Source organism: Anser anser, assembly GCF_964211835.1.
Source record: "Anser anser genome assembly, chromosome: 19".
In the NCBI taxonomy this organism is placed as follows: Eukaryota; Metazoa; Chordata; class Aves; order Anseriformes; family Anatidae; genus Anser; species Anser anser.
In genome coordinates, this window is record NC_139740.1 from 8586180 (window position 1) to 8607504 (window position 21325).

General features: G+C 63.3%; 1 protein-coding gene across 2 annotated transcripts; it reads left to right on the forward strand.

Annotated features, from left to right (window-relative positions):
• Window positions 1-5052: 5052 nt before the first annotated feature.
• Window positions 5053-21275, forward strand: GRIN2C (glutamate ionotropic receptor NMDA type subunit 2C). 2 transcript variants are annotated; one of them, XM_083805134.1, is made up of 13 exons: window positions 5053-5780; window positions 9697-10120; window positions 11039-11631; window positions 12130-12244; window positions 12395-12606; window positions 13570-13738; window positions 13861-14014; window positions 14875-15000; window positions 15084-15313; window positions 15578-15738; window positions 16230-16417; window positions 16848-17080; window positions 17401-21275. In XM_083805134.1, exons 2-13 carry the CDS (start codon window positions 9713-9715, stop codon window positions 18766-18768), a joined length of 3957 nt encoding a protein of 1318 aa, XP_083661260.1. In that variant the 5' UTR covers window positions 5053-5780; window positions 9697-9712; the 3' UTR covers window positions 18769-21275. The 2 variants fall into 2 exon arrangements, with proteins under 2 accessions (XP_083661260.1, XP_083661261.1); XM_083805135.1 differs by lacking the exon at window positions 5053-5780 and adding an exon at window positions 7763-7781.
• The last annotated feature ends 50 nt before the right edge of the window (window positions 21276-21325 follow it).

Genomic DNA, 21325 nt, shown 5'->3' on the forward strand with positions numbered 1-21325 from the left:
ATCACCTCCAAGCTCTCGCTGGGGGTGAGCTCCTACCCCTGGCGCTGTATGCCCGCCTAGGTCCCAGCCTAGCAAGGAAAATCAGTGGCTTTTTTTTTTTTTTCCTCCTTCCTTTTCTATTTAAACCTCATTTGCAAGCTCATTAAGAAACTCAGGAAATGTGGTGCTGGGAGCTCGTATGCAAACGAGCAATAAAGCTTTTGTCGAACAGCTGCTGGTGTGATGTGGCTCTGGTTACGTCTCAGGGCTGATGCCGTCCTAATGCCGAGCTCGAGCAGATTACATCAGCTCTGGGTCCGGAGGAATAACCGCTTCGGAAACGGGGTTGGGAGAGCAGGAGCGTGGAGCTGAAGGGATTGTGGCTGCCTCAAAGCCCCAGGAAGTGCTGGGCTGGCTCTTCCCCAGGGTTTTCTTCCTCACGGCCTTGAATGTTGATGTCAAGTTGCTTTTGTAGCCCTGCTGCAGGTCACGGTGCTTGCTCCGAGCACGGCAAAGGGCTGTTCCCAAGCAGGTGATGCTTCAGGGTTGTTTTGGGGCTGTGACGACAGATTAAAGGGTGTGTGCCTTTCTTTGCCGAGCTTGATGTCCTTGCTCGATCCTAAACTCGGGCAATGCCCCGGGATTTATACTGGGCTGCAGGAAAGCCATGGGTTGATCAAGGTCAGCGAAGGGCAGGGATGGAGATCTGAGCCCAACGGCCAGAAGAAGGATCATTATGGTTCTGTAAATCCTTATTCAACACCTTCAGCTCCCCCTTTCTCTGCTGCCTGTGTGCCCATGCCCCAGCTCCCCATCCCGCCATCTCCCCATCCCTGTCGGGTGCTCCCTGCCCCTCTCCAGGGACCTGGATGCCTCCGGCTTCCCCGCGAAGGTCCCTGTCCCCGTGGCCGTGTCGTTAGGTGGCGCTGGGAGGCCGGGAACGGGGAGCGAAAAGGACCCAAGGTGGGGGACCCGCACCCCAGGGGTGACCCGGCCGTCTGCGTCCCGCTCTGAGCAGCCTGGGCACCCTGCCATGCTCCCTGTGCCACACTCGTCCCCAAGGGCTGGGGACAGAGCAGAGCCTGGCGCCGTGGGGTGCTTTGGCTGCACGGAGGGGGTGCTCCGCAGTCGGGGCTTTGCACCCTCCAGCTCTTCTTTTCACCACCCTGCCTCAGTTTCCCCAGCCCGCAGAGCTGTGTGGGCTAATTCTGCTCCGCCCGGGGCGGGCTGTGGGCAAGGGATCCTGCCTTGCACGGGCTCTGGGGCAGCTTGGAAGAGGAGATGGGGAAAAAAAATGGGTCCAGGACGTGCCAGGGGCTCCTGGTGGTGCTGCACTTTGCAGTTACACCTGAGAGGAGTGCGGGCTGGCTCTGCTAACAGGCTGCGAGCTGAAGATGGCCTTTTAAAATGAGCCCTTAGGGCACGTGAGCCAGCAGGGTACCTGCGTCCTGGCGTAAGGGAAAAGACAGCTTGAGTCGGGTCTCTGGCCCAGCAGTGAGGAGGTGAGGTGCCATTTAAAAACCAGCTCATGCCACCAGAAAATTGTTTGAAAAAGGGTTTTCGGCAGTGTGGCTAATACACAATTTTGCGGGCACGCTGGCTCTGGAGGGGGAGCAGAGGCGGTGCCAAGGCAGCCCCTGGTCGCACGCGGCTCCTCTTCCCCCTGTCCATCTGTCCCCAGGCAGGGATGGGGAAGGGAAAGGGGATGAGGCTGGGGTACTAATCACTGGGGTTCCCAAATGCCCTTTCCCGCTGCCCCAAGGGAACCGATTCCCTCCTGGCACAACCTCATCCCCTCTCCAAAAGGACCCCAAGCGCATCCGTGTCTCCAGAACCTCACAGCCTCACGATTTCCACTCCTGCCCTTAAAGCCCCGATCTTTCCAGTGCTCTCCACCACCCAAAGTGTTTTGGAGGCCCCAAACCACAATGGGGACGAGATGCCCGTCTCCCCCAGGCGCTGTGCCACTAAGCACACCCATGCCACAGTCGCCAGGGACAGGCACCCGTGCCCCACGCTGCGCGGTCCCCATGGGAATGGGCAGCATCTGCATGGGGCCGGAGGGTCCCCCCCTCGGGGTTCGTTGTGGAAATAGGGCTGCGAGCCGCTTTCCTGAGGCTGGGAGGGGAGCAGAGGCGTGGAGACGTAAAGTCACAGCAGCTGCTCCGAGGAGCTATTTAGGGAAAAGCGGTGGATAAAGTTGTTGGAGGGCGATGGCTGGATACGCCCCAGAAGGAAGCCATTTCCTCCCTTCCTGGGAAATTTCCACTTCCAGCCCCAGCTCCCACTGCCTCGGCTCCCCCTCCAGGGCAGCCCTGCTGGCAGCCGCCAGTGGGAGGAGGAATTATCCCCGCAGGGCTGAAACCCTCCCCGTTTATTTCAGCTCCCTTAATTACCATGCAGGTAGGAATCTCAGCAGAGCGGGGTCGTGCCTTGTGTGCCCTGCCACATCCACCAACAGCCCCAAATGCTTTTATGGGACGTGGCAGGCAGCAGGGCTCCCACAAAGGTGATCTTCACCTGCGTTTCCATGTCTAATGAGAGCTGGATGGCACCATGTGGTTGTTTCCCCATTTAGGCACGGATGGTCTCACACCACATTATTTTTGGCTCAACCTGGGGAAGGAGGGAGGGAGAACCAGCAGTCAGCACCAGGTCGGTGCAGATCTGGGGCTAAATCTCCAGCCTCTGCCACATGTGTCACCTGCAAGGCTCAGCCAGCCCACAGCGATGATGAGAAGTTAAATTGGGACCGGCACGGGGAGCCACGGGTGCGCAGCATCCCCAGGAGGGTGTTGCTGAGGGACCAGGGAAATCAGAGGTGTCCACCCGGGAGCACGACTCGACCTGTGCTTCACAGAGCCGTGGGCTTCATCTTGGGGTGCAATCGGTGCTTTTTTTTCCAGGCTGACCTTTATAACTGCCAGGGCAGTGGTTCTGGCTGCAAACAGGATTTGTGTTCCTGACTTGTTGAAACTGGGCATTTCTGATAGCTGCAAGGCAGCTCCCTAAGCTGGGGCTGCGTTACGAAACCACGAGCCACAGAGCCGGGAGCAGGGTGGACTGGGGAAAATCTGCATTTTTGCACGGGAAAAAAACTTGTGGTTTTTGTTCGTTTGTTCGTTTTTAAGACCCTGAAGGGCTTTGCCAGCAAAGCGGGAGACACACACGGGAGCTGGGGCTGCAGACAAGCCGTCAGCCGGCGCTGTGTCGCCTCGCCGCCGCAGGAGCAGAGCTGGCTCTTCCTCCAGCTGCGTTGGGCTCCCAGGGGACAGGAGACGTGGCGTGGGGATGGCACGGGTGTCACCACCCTGAGCCGCTCGTCCCTGCTGCGAGGCATCCGGCCGTGCGCCAGGTCTGTCCGCCCGTCTGTCTGTCTGTCCTTCAGGTGGGGTCTGGGCTGGGAGCAGAGAGATCATGGAGGGGAAACATCCCATGGGGCTGGTCAAGGATCATTTAGGGAGAGGGAGCGGGTTGGGGTTCCCCTGCCAGCCCTGAAGGACTCAGGAAACCCTAATCCAGGCCTCGGTGAAGGGGGGAGAAAGGGTTAATTACAGCCAAGGTGCTGCTTTCTCCTTCTTGATGTTGAAACCCTTTCGTTTTCATGGGAAAAGGATTGGAGGCAGCGGTGACCTGTTGCTAACCCCTAAATCTCCTTTCCCTGGGCAGGGCCGAGGCCTCGCTGCCTGCACCAGGCAGGGCTGGGCAGGGGCTGAGCCCCGAGCCCCTGCACCACGTCCCCACCGAGCCCCGCACCCAGCTGCCTGCAAGAGCCCCGTGCCGTGGGGATTTGGGCAAGCTCTCCTGGAGACGGCGAGGCTGCTGCTTGTAAATCCGTTAAAATAAAGGCCAGGAGGGAAATGCATTTTCCATACCCTCCGTTAGGGCACCTCTCGCACCCCCCCCAGGGCATTCGCAGCCCCTGGGCAGCACCTTTGGGGACAGGCACGTCCTGTGTTCCCAGCCCAGGGCTAACTGCGAGCAGTGTGGGTTTGTAGGATAAAACCTCTCTGGAAATGGGTTTTCCATGCTCTGGCAGTGCTGTGGGTACGTCTGCCCTGGTCATTGAACTGCAGTGGGGAGGGACTTGGTTGGTGCTGGGATCAGAGTCGGTGACAGCAGAGTGTTTGGTGGCACAGGGAAATGGTGCTGGTGCTGCTGCTGCTGGTGCTGCTGCTGGTGCTGCTGCTGGTGCTGCTGCTGGTGCTGCTGGTGCTACTGGTGCTGCTGGTGCTGCTGGTGCTGCAGGTGGCCATGGTGCTACCATGGGTGGCAGACACCCCGCTGCCCTGAAGGTCTCTCTCTGGGGTGGCCGTGGCGCCGCGCCGGGCACCTTCCCCTTCCCCTGCGGCAGCTCCCAGGCACTGCGGGCAGCCGGTGCTGGAGGAGATGGGCAGGTGTTTTTGGGGACGATTTGTGGTGTTTTGGTGGCTCCAAGCCGCGGCACGCTGAGGGTTTGGAGCAGCTGCCCCACTGGCAGAGCCTGAACTTGGCTCCAGCCCCATGGGGAGCTGTGGTCTCCCCACCAGCATCCCTGCAGAGCTCGGGCTGGTTTGGGGCCGTGAGGCAGCAGCGCCCAGCCTGGGGACAACAAGACCCCACTGGGGCCCCTACCCATGTCCCCCTCCCCTCTCTGGAGCCCCCCTTTCCCCCCCCCCCCCCGGCCTGGCTTGCTCTCAGGCAGTGCCAGGGATCAGCCGATGCCTTAATACTGCTCCTGGTGACAGCTGGAGGCTGCTGCTGCCTGCGGGGGCTTTGCTCTCTGCGCCCCCCCCGCCACCGACGGGGGCCCCGGGGCTGCTCTGTGCCCGTCTGGGGGGCACCAGGGGCGGGTGGCCAACCAGTCCCCACCAGTTAAGTCAGCAAAGGGGCTGGAAGGTGCTGGTGGAGGGGGGGGGAATGGGACCCGAGTGCAGCCCCAACCCCTGCACACCCACCCGGCTGCCCCTGGGGGTGGGCTGCAGGGGGCAATGCCCGGCTGGGGATGGGGAGGGATTGGGGGGGGGGCTCTGCATGGGCGGTGCCAGTTCGTGGTGTTGTTTTTCCCTCCTGGGGATGTCGGGGGGCGGGGCTTTGGCCCCCGTGCACCCCAAGCCTGGGACCACCGCTGGCTGCAAAGGCACAAATCGGGGAGGGGGCTGCGGCCAGCCCCGAGGTGGCAGCGAGGCGGGAGGGCAGGGGCCCGGAGGACATCTGTCTCGTCCTTCTGCCAAGCCTCCTCCTCCTCCTCCTCCTCCTCCTCCTCCTCCGCCCCCCCCGGCCCCGGCCGTGCCCGCATCCCAGCCTCCGGCCCCCAGCACCGCCGGCTCCCCCCGGGCGTCCCGGGCATGGCTCCCGGGGGGCGGCCGGCATGAAGCCGGGGGGGGGGGGGCCCGTCCCCTCCGTCCTCCCCCCCCAAAACACCTGCTGGCATCGGGCGAGCTCGGGCCCCCCCTCCCGTGCGCACCCACCCCTCTCCCGCTCCCTCCTTCCTCCGCTCCCATCCCTGCCGCAGCTGCAGAGCTTCCTCCTCCTCCTCCTCCTCCTCCTCTTCCAAGGACGAGTCCGGGACCGACGGGCGGCCGCTGGACCCCCCCCGGCCCCCCACCCTACCTCCCACCCCATCCCTTCCCCTTCCCCTTCCCCCGCGCATCCCGCACCGGACCGGCCCCGCCGGGCGCACCGGGGACCGATCCTGCCCCCGGGGGCTGCCCCGCGGCGGGGGGGCGGGGGGGGGCCGCTGGGAGCCGTGCCCCGGCCCCGGGACGTGCAGCCCCCCCGGAGGTGCTGGGCATGTAGGCAGCCGGAGCAGCGCTGGTCCCGTAAGTACCGGGCGGGCTGGGGGCGGCCGGGCCCCCCGACGGGCTCCGCTGCCACCGGGAGGAACTTTTAGGGGGGAGTTGGGTGGGATTTTATCTGGGGGGGGGGGGGGGGGGGGCTGCTTGGGTTATTTCCCAACCCGTTCCCTCTGTCCTCACGTCCTGGGGTGAGGATGAAAAATCAGCTTGGGTTATTTTTAAGGGGGGTGGGAGAGACCCCCCCCAGAAAAATAAAGGACCCCCCCACACCTTGGTGCCCCCAGCCCCGTCCCCCCGGCACCTTGCGTAACGCAGCGGGAGGAGGACGCTCGGGGTTTATTTTGGGTTAATCCATCTTCGACCTTTCCTAAGCTGCGTTTGGGTGCGTGCGGGTGCGGGGTCCGCCGGGCCCCTGCCCGCAACTGGTGCCCGGTGAGGAGGAGGAGGAGGAGGAGGAGGAGGATGAGGAGGGTGATGCTGGGTGCTGGAGGATGAAGGTTGAAAGGAGACGGCGCTCGCCGCTGGCTGCCGCCGCTTCTCCCCCCAACAATCCCCAGGTCCCCAGCCAAGAGTTGGTTTTGGGGAGGTTTTGGGGAGGTTTTGCTGCTTTTCCTCTTTCGGGGGGCTCTGTTGAGGTCCCTGCCCCTCACCTGGGCAGCACCAAACCCGTTTCCCATCCCCAGCAGTGCCCCGGGCATCCATCCCCGCCAGGGTCCGCGTCCTTCTGTCCTTTCCGTCCCCCTCCCCTGCCCGTGCTGTCTCTTCCCTGTGGTTTTCAGGCTCGGAGGGTGTTTGGTTTTTTTTTGAGATAAGGTTTCTCTTTCTCGGGAGGTGTTTTGCATTTCGGGGTTTTATTTCTCCCCTCCATGAGGTCAAAATATCTGCATGAGCTCTCCCCTGGCTGTGCTGGGGCTCGGAGCAGGGAAGGGACAGATGGAGGGAGGGCAAAAAGGAGGTTTAAAACCAGCAGCAAACTTTCCCTGTTGCATTAAAATAACATTTCAGGAGGTGGAGGAAGGTGAGGGCTCAAGTAGTGCCTGGAGCAGCTTTCTGCGAGCGCTTGGCTTCTCAGGTGAAGCTGCGCAGAGGAAAGGGGGTAAGCTGCCAGAAACCCCCCAAAAGCACCAAAAAGCCACTGAGCAGCCCCGTTGGTGTCCTCTTGTCCCAGAGGAGGCTGCTGGGAGGTGGCATTGCTGTGCCCCCGTGCCTCGTCCTGCCCCAGGTTCATGCTGACACCAGGGCTGGCCGCCTGCCCCTCTTCCCAGAGGGGCCAGCGGGGTTTGGCAAATCCCCTGGGGCACCAAACAGGACACGCTCGGTCCTCCTCCTCCTCTACCTCCGGCAGCCTTCCTGCAGTTTGCGTTCTCCCCCCCAGATCCCATTTCACACCCCCCCCCCCAGAAGAAGAAGCTGCAGGGCACCGCGCTGGCTGCGCCCCAGCACCTCCCTGCGCTTCGCAGCCCAAACCCGGCCATTTTGGAGCGGGGCTGGCTCCGACCCGAGCCCCAGCAGCTGCCCAAGGGGCTCAGCCGGCCTCCAGCCCCCGCCGGCCTCCTCTGAGGCCACGCCGGGCACGATGCTGCAGCCCCGCTGCTGCGCCGAGCCCCAGCCCCGCAGCCCCAGCCCCTCCACGCTGGCTCCCTGGCAGGGATGGGGATTTATTCCCCCGGGGGTTTGAGCGGCGGCTCAACAGGGTTTTGTGCCCGTGCCCACCTCCTGTCCCTGCAATCGTCACCGTGCTCTGGGGGCGAGGGCCAGGGGCTCGCTTCTGGTCCATTTTCCCCAAATCCATCCCCATTTGGAGCCTGGCTGGGAGCAGCCCCTTCGCAGGCAGCACTCGGCTTTGCAGGAGGGTTTTTTTTTTGGAGTCTGTGCGTGGATTAATCGGTGCTGGAGGAGTCCCCCCGAGCCCAGGTGTGAGGAAGAGGAGGAGGATTTGCAGCCCGGCCGTCCCGTGCTAGCTGGGGATGGGAGAAGTGCCAGGGCTGGTGGAAGGAGCCTGATCAGCCGCCGCGAGGGCTCGGGGTATATTTAAACGTCCTTGAGGAAGAATCAGCTGGGCAAAGCCGCTGGGAGGGCGGCTCTGTTTGTTTTGGGTGGCGTGTTGCTCCCCTTCCTCCCCGCTCGGGTAGCCGGTGCCGGATTCCCGATGAATTATTTATCTCGGGACTAAAAATACCCGGGAATGGCGGCGAGGAGCGGGCGGCGCGGTCCACCCCGCTGCCGGCCCGGCCGTGCCGTAGCGTGGGACGGTGCCAACATGAGTCACCGGCCGCCCTCCCCGGCCAAGGGGCCGCGGCCACCGCCTTGGCATCGTGGCTGCCGCGGTGCGGGGCGGCAGGAGGGGGCGAGGAGGGCAGGGCGGACCCCCCGGTGCCGTGGGAAGGGGCGCCAGGGGTGGCCGTGCCCCTGCCCCAAAGCTCATGCCCACGCTGCGATGCCAGGTCCTGGCATCAGGGTGCACTCGTTGGGGTTATTTCATGTGTTTTCTGTCCAAACTGTCAGCGGTGCTTTTGGCAACGAGGGGTTTGTGTACTGAGGGGCTGAGCATCGGCACGGCGCGGAGGGGTCCCCAGGGCAGCCCGTACCCCGAATCCAACCCCAACCTCGGGCTGTGCCGAGGGTGCGTTAAGCAACAGCGGCTTTTAATTGCCAGTGACGATTCCGAGTGACGACTCCGAGGGCCAGCTGGCAGCTGGCATCTCGCTGCACGCAGTGACACCGGGCCATGGCCAGCGCCACCGTGGCTGGTGGTGGCCCTGGGGCAACAGGGCTCGGGGCGGGAGGGGAATTGGCGTTCCCTGCAGGTTTTAATTATAGGGTGAGCTCCATCACAGGGGAGCAGCGCCGTGCACATTCCCTGGGGATGTCACCCCCTGGCACAGGCTGGCGTGTTGGATGTGCTGGGGTGGCAGGCTCTGCAGAGCGCCGAGGCAGGGCTCCGTGCGGCTGAATCCTCCCACAAGGGCACCTTTCGGTCGGCTCCTAGCCCACCCCCTGCCCGCTCGGCCGCCTCGCACAGCCCCGGGGCCGGGGGATGAGGAGGGCACCCGCAGGGCACGCAGGATGCAGGGGGGCTCCTGCCCTGGCGGCACAGCTGTGGCTGGTGCAAAGGGGCCACCACCAGTCCTGGAGAGCCAAAAATCAGTTACTGCATTGATGCGGGGCAGCTAAAGGTGATTTATTTTTTTTTCTCCCCTCTATAAGCGCTGCTCTCACCCTGGGTGTTGAACCTGGGTGCCAGCATGGCCGAAGCTGGCAGAGCAGGCGGTGATGGCGGATTTTGGTGCTTGCAGGCACCAGGCAGGCAGGTGGCCTTCCAGGCAACATGGAGCTGGTGGGGGCTTGGGGCAGGAGCCGAGGGGCTCTCGCTGCCCGTCCCCAGCCCCGCTGCACCCCGAGCCCCTTTGCCTGGCCGGGGAGCTGCGCTCTGCGCTGCAGAGGAGGGTGCGGAGGGGGACGTCAGCTTTCAGCCTTTAAATATTTCAGGTGACTGTCAGCTGCGGAGGGAGGCACGAAGGAGCATCCAGCTCCTCCTGTCACCTCCGGCTGCTGTTCCTGTCCCCTGCCAAGGGGGCAAGAAGAATTCTGACAGTGGTGGCCTGCAGGGGAAGGAGGGCAGTGGGGCTGGAAGGGGACACAGGTGGTGGGATGGGGATGGGGTGGGGGTGGGAAGCAGGGGCCGGCTGGGAAGGATTTGTGGGGCTGGGGCTGGGGGTAGGGATGTGGCACTGGGCACCAGCACCTCTGCACCCCCAAAGGGGCTGAGCTGGGGGATTCAGCCCTGTGCTCATCCCTGCACCGCATCCAGCCTCCGAAGGATGAGGGTCCCCTCGTTTATGGGGGTCACCCCCCCCCCGGGGTGGTGCACAGAGGGGGTCTGGGCGAGCGGGGGTCCTGGCGGAGGGCTGGATGCGAGGGGCTGTGTCGGTTCCTGCAGGGACGCGGCGGTGGACATGGGCAGAGTGCTGGCACCCGCTCTGCTACTGTCGCTGGTGCTGGGCTGCTCGGCCGCCTTCAGCGACATCCTGCTGCCCGGCCCCGAGGAGCCGGTGGTCAATGTGGCCGTGGTGTTCGGGGGCACATCCTACCCGCTGCACATCCGCTCCCGCCTGAGCCCCCAGAGCTTCCTGGACATGCCCGTGGAGATCCACCCCATCACCGTCATCGTCAACGACACCAACCCCAGCACCCTCCTCACCCACATCTGCAACGTCCTGGCCAGCCACAAGATCCACGGCATCGTCTTCGAGGACAACGTCGGCACGGAGGCGGTGGCCCAGATCCTTGACTTCCTCTCCTCCCAGACCCAGGTCCCCGTCATCAGCATCAGCGGGGGGTCTGCAGTGGTCCTCACCCCGAAGGTGAGGCTTTCACCGGGGTTGTTCCCCGGGGGTTGACTCCTTGGCTTTCCAGGCAGGATTTGGCTCATCCCCTTCTCATCCCCTCCCTGGCTGCTTGTCCCATACCCGGCACCTGGGGAGTCCCGGTGCTGGCTCTACCTGGATGGCATCAGCAGCTCAGAGGGATCCCAGCTGTGTTCTTCAGGGCAGGGGCAAACATCTGGCTGCCCCCCCGAAGCTGTTTAGGGGACGCTTTCATGCTCTGGGGTCTAAACACCCTGGGTGTCCCCTCTGCAGGTCTGCCCGTGCCAAGCTCCCCGAGCTGCGGGTAGGCGGCAGCAGGTGAGGTGGCCTTGGCTGGAGCCACCCCATTGCTATGGGCGGTGTTGTCCTGCAGCTATCCCCAAGGGGGGTCTGGGGGGTGATGCCCCTGCTCCTCAGCCCCCTCCGGGCATGTCTGCAGCTTCAAAGGAAAAAAAAAATCTGGAGGTGGAGGCGGTCTGCGTGGCGAAAGGATGCTGCCTGCTCGCGACCTTCTGCAAATGCCATTCGCTGCATCATTTAAGACAGAATCAGCTCAATTAAGATTTGCTAATGAGAGGCCAGATGGCTGGGGAGGTGGGGCGGGCGATGGGAGGCGGCAGCAGGTAGCGGGGTGGGAGCTGCTCCCCGACACTCTTACGGGGAAGTGACCGGTCTCTGTTGGACACCCCTGGATGGGTTTTGGCCAACCACCCAGGAAGGCTTGGCCCTGCGCAATGGGGTGATGGCCATGGTTCTGCAGATCCCACAGGGACAACCTGGTCCCATTTTGGGTGTCTCCACCCGACAGACCCCACCAGCCCACAGCTCCTGCAGCTCTCTACGGTGGTGAATCCACGGGGGTCCGCAAGGGCGCTGCGGTGCCAAGCACCCCCCTGACCCCTCCTCGTCCCGCAGGAACCCAGCTCGGCCTTCCTGCAGCTGGGCGTCTCCATCGAGCAGCAGATTCAAGTAATCTTCAAGGTGCTGGAGGAATACGACTGGGGCTCCTTCGCCGTCATCACCAGCCTCTACCCGGGCTACAACATCTTCCTGGACGTCATCCGCGCCTTCACAGACGCCAGCTACTTCGGCTGGGAGCTGCAGGACGTGCTCACCTTTGAGATGAGCCAGGAGCGGAGCAGCTCCAGGACGCAGCGGCTCCTGCGGCAGCTCGACGCCCAGGTGCTCATCGCCTACTGCTCGCGGGAGGAGGCCGAGTTCCTCTTCGCCATGGCCGAGCAGGCCGGCCTCGTGGGGCCGGGCTACGTCTGGATCGTGCCCAGCCTGGCGGTGGGCAACATGGAGCTGCCGCCCGCCTCCTTCCCCGTCGGCCTCATCAGCGTGGTGACGGAGAGCTGGAAGCTCAGCCTGAGGCAGAAGGTGCGGGACGGGGTGGCCATCATCGCCATGGGGGCGGCCAGCTACTTCCGAGCCCACGGCTTCCTCCCGGACGTGGGGCGGGATTGCCGGGCGCCTGCCACCACCGTGACCAACAGCAGCTTCTACCGGTGAGGTCCGGGGAGCTCCGCGTTGTGCTGGGGATGTGGGGAGATGGAGGAGAGAAGGGGACGGGGAGGGCGATGGAGCTGGTGGGCAGGGGGAGGGTGCTGGAGGCTGGTGGTGGTGCCTCTCCGCTTGGTTTCTTCTTGAGTGTCTTGGAGCAGCTCTTGGCTTCTCCTGTGCCGCTTCAGAAGCCCATGGGGGTCCCAGGAGGGGGTTTAAAGCTCTTTGAGGGCTCCTTTGGGGGCTGCAGCGTCAGCATCTGTGCTTCTGCCCCTCCTCACCCCACAGCAGTCCGTCCTCATCGCCTCCTCGCAGGCAGGGCTGTCCCAGCACCCCACTGCTCAGGGGCTAAACCGGGTCGCCTCTCCTGGCCCCAAAACATCTCCTCATGGTATTTTTCTGATCCAGGATCCCAGCTGGAGGCAGGGAGGGTCAGGGCCGTGTGGCGCTGGGGCCGTGCAGGCTGCAGGGCTCGGGCTCACCGTGTGCCGTGTCCCCACCAGGCACCTCCTCAACGTGACTTGGGAGCACCGGGACTTCTCCTTCAACGAGGGCGGCTACCTCGTCCGGCCCACCATGGTGGTGATCTCGCTCAACCAGCACCGACTCTGGGAGATGGTAGGAGCCCGGGGGCTGGGCACGGGCCAGGACCCCCCCAGACTCACTGTGGCTGAGATGCTCTGCGGTGGGGGATGAGCCCCGAAAGGGCGGGGGCCCCCCGTAGCCCCCAGCCCCACACTGATGATGATGTCCTCTCACCCGGGGCAGGTGGGGAAATGGGAGCATGGGATCATCCACATGAAGTACCCGGTGTGGCCCCGCTACGGCGCCTTCCTGCAGCCCGTGGTCGACAACCGGCACCTGACGGTGGCCACGCTGGAGGAGCGGCCCTTCGTCATCGTGGAGAACACCGACCCCAGCACCGGTGTCTGCGTGCGCAACACCGTGCCCTGCCGCAAGCAGACCAACGCCTCTGCCAGGTGAGCAGGGCTGGTGCCCCTGTCCCCGGCCACCCCCCAGGACACTGGCTGGGAAGGTGCTGGCTTCAGCTGGGACAGGGCTGGAGGCAGGGCAGGAGGTGGCCCCACAGCCTGCCTGGTTGCAGTGATGCTGGGAATGGATCTGTGCTTACCCACCGGGGGCCTGGGGAGCCCATCAATGCCTCCTTCTCCTTCTCCTTCTCCTTCTCCTTCTCCTTCTCCTTCTCCTTCTCCTTCTCCTTCTCCTTCTCCTTCTCCTTCTCCTTCTCCTTCTCCTTCTCCTTCTCCTTCTCCTTCTCCTTCTCCTTCTCCTTCTCCTTCTCCTTCTCCTTCTCCTTCTCCTTCTCCTTCTCCTTCTCCTTCTCCTTCTCCTTCTCCTTCTCCTTCTCCTTCTCCTTCTCCTTCTCCTTCTCCTTCTCCTTCTCCTTCTCCTTCTCCTCCTTCTCCTCCTCCTCCTCCTCCTCCTCCTCCTCTTCCTCCTTCCTCTTCCACTTCCCTGTTTCCCTTCCCTTTCTCCCTTTCCCTTTCCCTTTTACTTTCACTTTCCCTTTCCCTTTGTTTTCCTTTCCCTCCTTCCCCCTCTCCCCTTCCCCCTTTCCCCTTCCCCCTCTCCCTTTTCCCCTTTTCCTTTCCCATTATTCCCTCTCCCCTTTCTCCTCTCCTCTTTCTCCTTTCCCCTTTCCCCTTTCCCATTCTCCCTTTTCCCCTTCTCCTTCCTCTTCCCCTTTCCCCTTTTTCCCCTTTCCCCTTTTCCCTTTTTCTCCTTTCCCCCTTTTCCCCTTTCTCCTTTGCCCTTTTTCTGATTTCCCCTTTTTTCCCTTACCCCTACCTCCTTCCCCTTCCCCTCCCATGCCACACCCCCACGCTCCCCACAGCCAGGACCAAGCCGAGCTCCCCAGCCCCACAGGGGAGCTCTGCACACCCCGGGGGGACCCAGGCCCACATTTCCTTGTGGTGTTTCAGTGGCGATGGCCTGGCGGACCCCTACACCAAGCTGTGCTGCAAGGGCTTCTGCATCGACATCCTGAAGAAGCTGGCCAAGGCGGTGAAGTTCTCCTACGACCTCTACCTGGTGACCAACGGCAAGCACGGCAAGATCGTCCGCGGGGTGTGGAACGGCATGATCGGGGAGGTAGGGGGGCGTGGGGCACGGACCCCCCCCGGCCCTACTCAGGGAACTGCTCTCCGGGGCACGGCAGTGCCTTCGGCTCTCCTCCTCCTCAGCCCGCCCTGAGCTCTCCCGGCCCTCCCCAGGTGTACTACCGGCGCGCCGACATGGCCATCGGCTCCCTCACCATCAACGAGGAGCGCTCCGAGATCGTCGACTTCTCCGTGCCCTTCGTGGAGACCGGCATCAGCGTGATGGTGGCGCGGAGCAACGGCACCGTCTCACCCTCCGCCTTCCTTGGTGAGCGCGGGCGGGCTCATCCCAGCCTTCCGCAGGGGTGGGTTGGAAATATTGCTGGGTTTTAATAATCTGAGAAAAAAAATCCTGTTTGTGAGCCACAGGGGAAGGCTGCGGCGCCGGCACTGGGGCTTTCTCCTCCTCTTGCCCAAGTAATCCTGTTATTATGGAGATGGAGGCAGGGATTGGGTTTTCCTCATTGTTACTTGCACGATGGAGTTGTGGGGTCGGAGGAGCCGGGGGTTTGCTGGCACCGAGCCCTGCTTTGGGACCTGAGCCCCCTGCTGCCCTCACCAGAGCCAACCTAAGCTGGGAAAGCCCCGGTGCAGGGAGCTGCCGGTGCTAAAACTTCCCATGAGTTTTAAACGAGCAGAACTGCAGCCTAGGGAGGCGAGGAGACCGGCCAAGGTCACCACGAAATTCAGGCTGGAAACTGGGGGGTTCCTTGAGGCTTTCCCCAGAGACACAGCAGCAAGAGCCCAGCCTGGCCAGAGTGGGGCCGGGCTCCTGCTGGGGACACGCCGGAGGACAGGGGTGGCCCTGAGCACACATCTCCCCAATCCCCTGTCGAGGCTGGGGCCATTGCAGGGAGTAGATAACCCGTAATCCCGTGGGAAACCCCCAGCGATGGCCCCAGAGATGAGCAGCATCCCACGAGCATCCCCCACTGATGAGACCCTAGTGGTATCCGCAGCACAGCCACGTCCCCCTCGCAGCATCCCCCGTCCCTCTTGGCTCACCGAGGATTTGCTCAGTGATATTTGGGAGAACGAGCCCGGTCTTTTGGGGAGGGCTCCAGGGTGTCCCCACGGGGATATGGGGACATGTCTCGGGACCGATGGGGACCCTCCTGCCCTTTGCAGAGCCCTACAGCCCGGCTGTGTGGGTGATGATGTTCGTGATGTGCCTCACCGTGGTGGCCGTCACCGTCTTCGTGTTTGAGTACTTCAGCCCTGTCGGCTACAACCAGAACCTCACCAGCGGCAAAAGTGAGTTGGGGGAGGTGGGTGTGGGGAGGGCACACGTCCCCAGCCATGCTGACACCTGTCCCCTCCGTCCCCATCCCCACCAGGGCCGGGCGGTCCCTCCTTCACCATCGGCAAGTCGGTGTGGCTTCTGTGGGCCCTGGTCTTCAACAACTCCGTGCCCATCGAGAACCCCAAGGGCACCACCAGCAAGATCATGGTGCTTGTCTGGGCCTTCTTCGCCGTCATCTTCCTTGCCAGCTACACGGCCAACCTGGCCGCCTTCATGATCCAGGAGCAGTACATCGACACTGTGTCGGGGCTGAGCGACAGGAAGGTGGGGGTGCACGGTTCTCCCCCAGGTCCCCCTCAAAAATTAAGGTTATCTGGGTGAGGAGACCTTCCCCTGGGGAAGGGCGGGGGGGGGGGGGGGGCACATCTTTGTGCCAGCCTGATTGTGTGTGGGTGGGAGGATGGATGGGTGGCTTTGGGGACGTGGTGCAGACATGGGGAGGATATGGTGGGGACATGGGGGGACCTGGTGGGGACATGGGGGGGACATGGTCCCTGTGTGACAGCGCTGCTGGGCTCCACGCTGCAGTTCCAGAAGCCGCAGGAGCAGTACCCCCCCTTCCGCTTCGGCACGGTCCCCAACGGCAGCACAGAGAGGAACATCCGCAGCAACTACCCCGACATGCACACCCACATGGTGAAGTACAACCAGCGCTCCGTGGAGGATGCCCTCACCAGCCTCAAAACGGGGTACGGCTCCCCCCCGGCTGGGGTGGGGGGTCCCCCGGGTGAAGTACAGCTCCACATAGCTCCCCGAGGCACGGTGTGATGCCTCCCCGGTGGGGTATGGTTTCTGAAATGGGGTCAGCCCCCCCCAAGTGAGCTACAGCTTCCCCAGCCTGGTTATAGCTCTTCAGAAGGGGTACGGCTCTCCAAGATGGGGTACGGCTCCATAAAGCTTTCCCAAATGGGATATACCCCCCCCAGAAAAGAGTACAACCCCATGCAGAGACCATAGAGATTCCTACAGCCCCCCCCAAATAGGACACATCCCCCCCAGATTGGGTTCCTCACCCCCCAGATTGGGTTGTGGCTCCCCAAGCTTGGGCTGAATCCCCCAAAAAGTGTCCCACCCATTCCCACTGGGTCACAGCCACCCGAAAGGGGCACAGCTCCCCAAAAAGGGGTCTGCACCCCCCATGGGACCCCCCCCCTCACCCGTCCCTCCCGGCGGCGGGCAGGAAGCTGGATGCCTTCATCTACGACGCGGCGGTGCTCAACTACATGGCGGGCAAGGACGAGGGCTGCAAGCTGGTGACCATCGGCTCGGGGAAGGTGTTCGCCACCACGGGCTACGGCATCGCCCTGCAGAAGGACTCGCGCTGGAAGCGGGCCATCGACCTGGCCCTGCTGCAGTTCCTGGGAGATGGTGCGTGCCCAGGGCAGCTTCTCGGGGGTCCCGTGCTCCTTGGGGGTTGTAGGGTGGTCCCGAGGGGCTGGGGGAGCTGGGTTGCGCCTTTGAGGTGGCTTTAAATCTGGCTGTTGTTGTCCAGTTGGGTGGTGGTGGGGTTATTCCCTCGGGGGGTCTCTGTTCTTCTTGCAGGCTGGAAAATCCCAAACAGGGCCATATGCAAAATCGGTGGGGCTGGGATGTGGGGAGGGGACAGGGCAGAGCTGGCACAAGGGACAAATGACATGGCAGAAATCCTGGAGGATCCAGGGGATGCTCAGGCTGGGGGCAGCAGCAAGGGCTGAGCCGAGAGCAGCTCTGGGGGCTTTGGGGGGATTTTATCCTCCTGGGGCTGTGCTGGGTACCCATGGTGGGTTTTCACCCCCCCCGTGGCTATGTGTGGTCCTAGGGGAGACCCAGAAGCTAGAGACGGTGTGGCTGTCGGGGATCTGCCAGAACGAGAAGAACGAGGTGATGAGCAGCAAGCTGGACATCGACAACATGGCCGGGGTCTTCTACATGCTGCTGGTGGCCATGGGGCTGAGCCTGCTGGTCTTCGCCTGGGAGCACCTCGTCTACTGGAAGCTGCGGCACAACGTCCCCAAATCCCACAAGCTCGACTTCCTCCTGGCCATCAGCAGGGTGCGTGCCCCCTGCCCTGGTGGTGCTGGGGACATCGGGGAGGGGACATCGGGGAAGGGACTTTGGAGGGCTTTGGTTTCTGCTGGCTTTTCAGTGCCTGGGGTGGTGTTGGGTGAGCAGTGGGGGACAGGAGCCACCCTGAGGTGGGGCAGGGGGCTCACAGAGAGATCTCAGCTTTGCCTTCACTCAATCAACTCATCTCAGGCCAGCTCCTGGCTCTTCCCAACCCACCCAAAACGATTTCTCGTGCTGGGGGTGTTGGCAGCCCTTGCACGGCTCTGGGAGCTGCTGACGGTGCGCCGTCCCTGCTCTCTCCACAGGGCATTTACAGCTGCTTCAGTGGGGTGCAGACCCTGCCCAGCCCCGGGCGGGCGCCCACGCCCGACGTGACGGCGAGCTCGGCCCAAGCCAACGTGCTGAAGATGCTGCAGGCCGCCAAGGACATGGTGTCGACGGCCAGCGTGGGCGGCTCGCTGGAGCACGCCACACGCACCATCGAGGACTGGAGCAACCGCAGCGAGCACCTCCAGACCACCTTCTCGCTCAGGACACCCCAGCTCGTGGTGCAGAACAGCACCGGCACCCACCGGGGTCTCTCCTCCGGCCTGGCCCCCGTCGAGAGGCTGGGCAGAGCCCACGCTCCCAAGGGGGCCCCCCCGGGTCTCCCCTTGCCCATCCCCGTGGACTCGCGGCTGCCTGGGGAAGAGAAGCGGAGGGGAGCGAGCGAGCGCGTCCCCCGCGTCCTTCACCCCCTGAAGTTTCAGGGGGGCTGTGCTGGGGACAAAGCCCGCCGGGGCTGTGTGGCGGGCAGCTTGCCCCACCTCCTGGCGAAGACGGCACCGGAGGAGGATTTTGGGGAGCACATGGTGATGGGGAACCACATTGGTGCCCCCATTGCCACCCCAACATCGCCCAGGGAGCTCCCGCTGCCGGACATCTACAGGGAGCACAAGCGGGGGGACCGGCTGCCCAACACCCCCCTGCTCTACGGGCATGGGGGACACCAGGGCTCAGGGACAGTGCCCCGGCTGCTCCCCACCTTGGAGACGAGGAGGGAGGTGGGAAACCCTTCCCTGCCTCCTGCTTGTGCCCACAGCTCCTTCCCAAAAGCCACCAGGACTTGCAGAGCGGAGCGGGAGCATCCAAGCCATCGGGCGAGCACGGCCAGGGCGTCCTGGGAGCGGGGTGAGAAGCACCGAGCCACGGTGCTGCGACACTGCGGCGCCCACCCACCCGCCACCCGCACCGACATCCCCGACCTCTTCCCCGAAGCCGAGGCCGCCCACAGCTGTGGCCCCCACTGCCCCGAGGCCGCCGGGCGGCTGGTGGGGACGGGACGGGCGCTGCGCTCGCCCGTGGCACGGCTGCCGTCATACCGGGAAGCGTGCCGGCAAAAGCCCCGTGGCACCGCGTGCGCGCCCTACGCCTACATGGACTCCTACGCTCACCTGCCCATCTATTTAGGGCACCTCTCCCGTGGGTCCCCGCCACCCCGTGAGCACCCTGGGGTGCTGGGGGGTGGCCGGGGCTCGGGGCGCTGGGACGGAGCCTGCAGAGGCTGGGGGAGGCGTGGGGAGCCGGGCTTTCTGCGGGCAGTGGGGCCGGAGAGGCTGGCGGCTCGCGGGGTGACGAGCCCCTGCGCCGGCGGGTCCTGGCGGCGGGTCTCCAGCCTGGAGTCGGAGGTGTGAGGGGGGACACGGGGGCTGCGCGGGCCGTGCTTGCTCCCCTCCTCTCCAGGGGGAGAAAAGCAAAGTGCCCTTTGCTCGGCTTCCCCGCAGGCAAGGCGGTGGCTCCCGGCCGGGCTGCAGCACGGTGCTCCTCCTGGGGATGTGCTCGAGCATCCCGGGGTCCTCCACTGCCGGCAGCAGGATGCTCCAACCCGGGTCTGTGCCCGCTGGGGGAGCCTCCTCGGGGCCGGACTGGGTTCGCCCCGCAGGCAGGGCTGGCTGGGGACACCGAACTCATCGCTGCCGTGTTTCCGTCATGTTTTGGCTCATTCAAGGGACTCAAAGCGCCACATCTAGGTCATTAAAGAGACATTTTAAACTGGCTGGGGACCCTTCTTCCACCGCTGGCAGTGAGCTCCGTGCTGCCCTTGGCTTTGTCCCCCTGGCACAGCAATGCTCATGGTCCTGAGCCCCAGCCCCGCTCGCGTCTCCATGCCTGGCTGGCACCGCCGCTCCTGGGCGCAGGCTGGGAGAGCTGCTGCAGAGCAAGATTTGGGGGAAATGTCTGTAATTCAGTTCCAGCCTGCTGGTTTCAGCCCTCATTACCAGCACAGCAGGTCCGAGGTGTCCCACAGGGCCACCACTCCTTGGTCCCCCTGGGCTCGCTCCTCCTTTCCTTGCCCCATCCCAAAGCAGCCGGTCGGGTGGCTGCTGAGCAAGAGCACCAAAGGGATGTCTGCAAAGCCCCGCAGAGGTCAGGAAAGGTCTGAACACTCCTTGCCCAGGGACAGAAGCATTGGCAAGGCCTGCCTGTCCATCCATCTGTCCGTCCATCCATCCGTCCATCTGGCTGGGGTGAAACCCAGCCAGTGTCCCACCTCCCCCCCCGCAGCCTGGCTGCCATCGCGCGCCGGTGCTGACACTTTAATTCCCGTTACTTATTTATCACTGCAATTGTCTCTTAATTGCTTTGGCAGCCCCTCCGAAGGCCGCTTGGGGAGGGAGGAAGGTGGCGATGGAAAACTAAAGGCGATAAATGAATGAACGTGGTGGGGGGAGCCTTCCCGCGCCACCCCCAGCCATGGCACCACTTTGCGTGGGGCAGCTCTGGCCAGGCTGGTCCCCACTAGGGTCCAAGTGCCCTGGGGAGTTTTCCCCCAAATACTGGCTTTCTGGCCCAAAAAATGCCAGCACAGAGCGCTGCAACTTCAGCTGGGCTCAGTGGGGTCCAAAGCCAAGCCTGAGCAGGGTTTGGGGGCTGTAATAACAAAACAGAGCGGAAAAGGGGGAAAAAAAATCCCCAACCCACGTTTTATATTAATTAGTTATATCCCCGGTGACTCAGCAGAAGCCAAATGGATTCGCCTCATGTTTTATTGAAGAACTTTGCTGCGGGAGGCTGAGGGCAGCGAGGGATGGGGCACCCCGAGGTGCTGCCGGGGGAGGTGGCCCGGGGATGGGTGCCTACAGGGGGAGCACGGCCCCAGGCGCCACTCACAGCCGGACCCGGGGTTGGGCAGCCAGGGCCGGGGGCTCCCCCATGTGCCCCCAGCACCCAGGTCCCCCCCACGGTGGTGGTGGTGGTATTTGCATTTCTAATTTATATGCTAATTGGGATGGGAAAAGCTGCTTTTTGGGGGGTAATTTGGGGTGCTGATGGGAGAGGAGCAGCCCCGAAGTTGGTCGGTGGGGGCTCCGGGCTGTCCAAAGCAGAAGTTGGGTATTTAACGCTTAGCAGGCTCTGAGCGATGGCATTTCTTCCTGGGGAAATGGGCTAATCAATCACTTTTTAATTCGGCCACCTCTGGCACCCGCGCCGCCCTGGGCTGCCGTTTGTGTGCGCCCTGGGCGAGGAAACCGCTGCCGGCGGGGCTGCTGGCACTGCACCCCCCACCACCCATCCTGCTCAACCCCTGCCTCTGCCAGCCCCGGCATCGCCATGTCCCACGGGAGCTGCCCCAAGGTGTTCCCCCCCCAGCTATTTGGATAGGAATGGTTTTCCCTAAAATCGGGAATGTGCAACCAGAAAAGGAGAAGGGGCCGGGAAGGTGTCGGTCCCAAACGGGGACGGTGCAGTCACTGTGCCTGTGCCACCCCAAGGGAAGGTGCTGTGCCTCGGTGAGGTTTAAGCCCTGCCTAACCCCTTCTCAGGCTCGAGGTTTTTATTTCCCCTTCCGTGGCCATCGCTCCTTGAAGTGCCACAAAAGCCCGAATCCATCCCTGCTGCCACTTTGACTCCAGATTTACAGCCCAAGCCCCAAAATCCTCCGCTGCTTGTGAGGTCCTCCAAGAGAACCACAGGAGAAAGTGTTTATTTCCATCATAAAGCCGCGTTTTAATATTTTAACATAAATCAAGCCGCGTTTTATGGCGACAATAAATTTGTTGGCAGAAACTGCCTTTGCAGCCCGAGGCAGCGGAGCGATTCAATTTGTTTGGTTTTAAGTGTACGGAGATGTAATTGAGAAGGGGAAAGTGCAGATGTTTTAATTGAGTTTGCAGCCACCAGCCCGAGCGGCGGGAGGCTAATGGAGAAGCAGAGGTGAGGTCTCCATTAGCCTCTCCGCTTGCCATTTCT

Coding starts and splice junctions, on each gene's coding strand:
- GRIN2C (XM_083805134.1), top strand. CDS start 9,713: ATGGGCAGAGTGCTGGCACCCGCTCTGCTACTGTCGCTGGTGCTGGGC. Junction 14,015..14,874: donor CTCACCCTCCGCCTTCCTTG/GTGAGCGCGGGC, acceptor TGCCCTTTGCAG/AGCCCTACAGCCCGGCTGTG. Junction 16,418..16,847: donor GCTGCAGTTCCTGGGAGATG/GTGCGTGCCCAG, acceptor GTGTGGTCCTAG/GGGAGACCCAGAAGCTAGAG.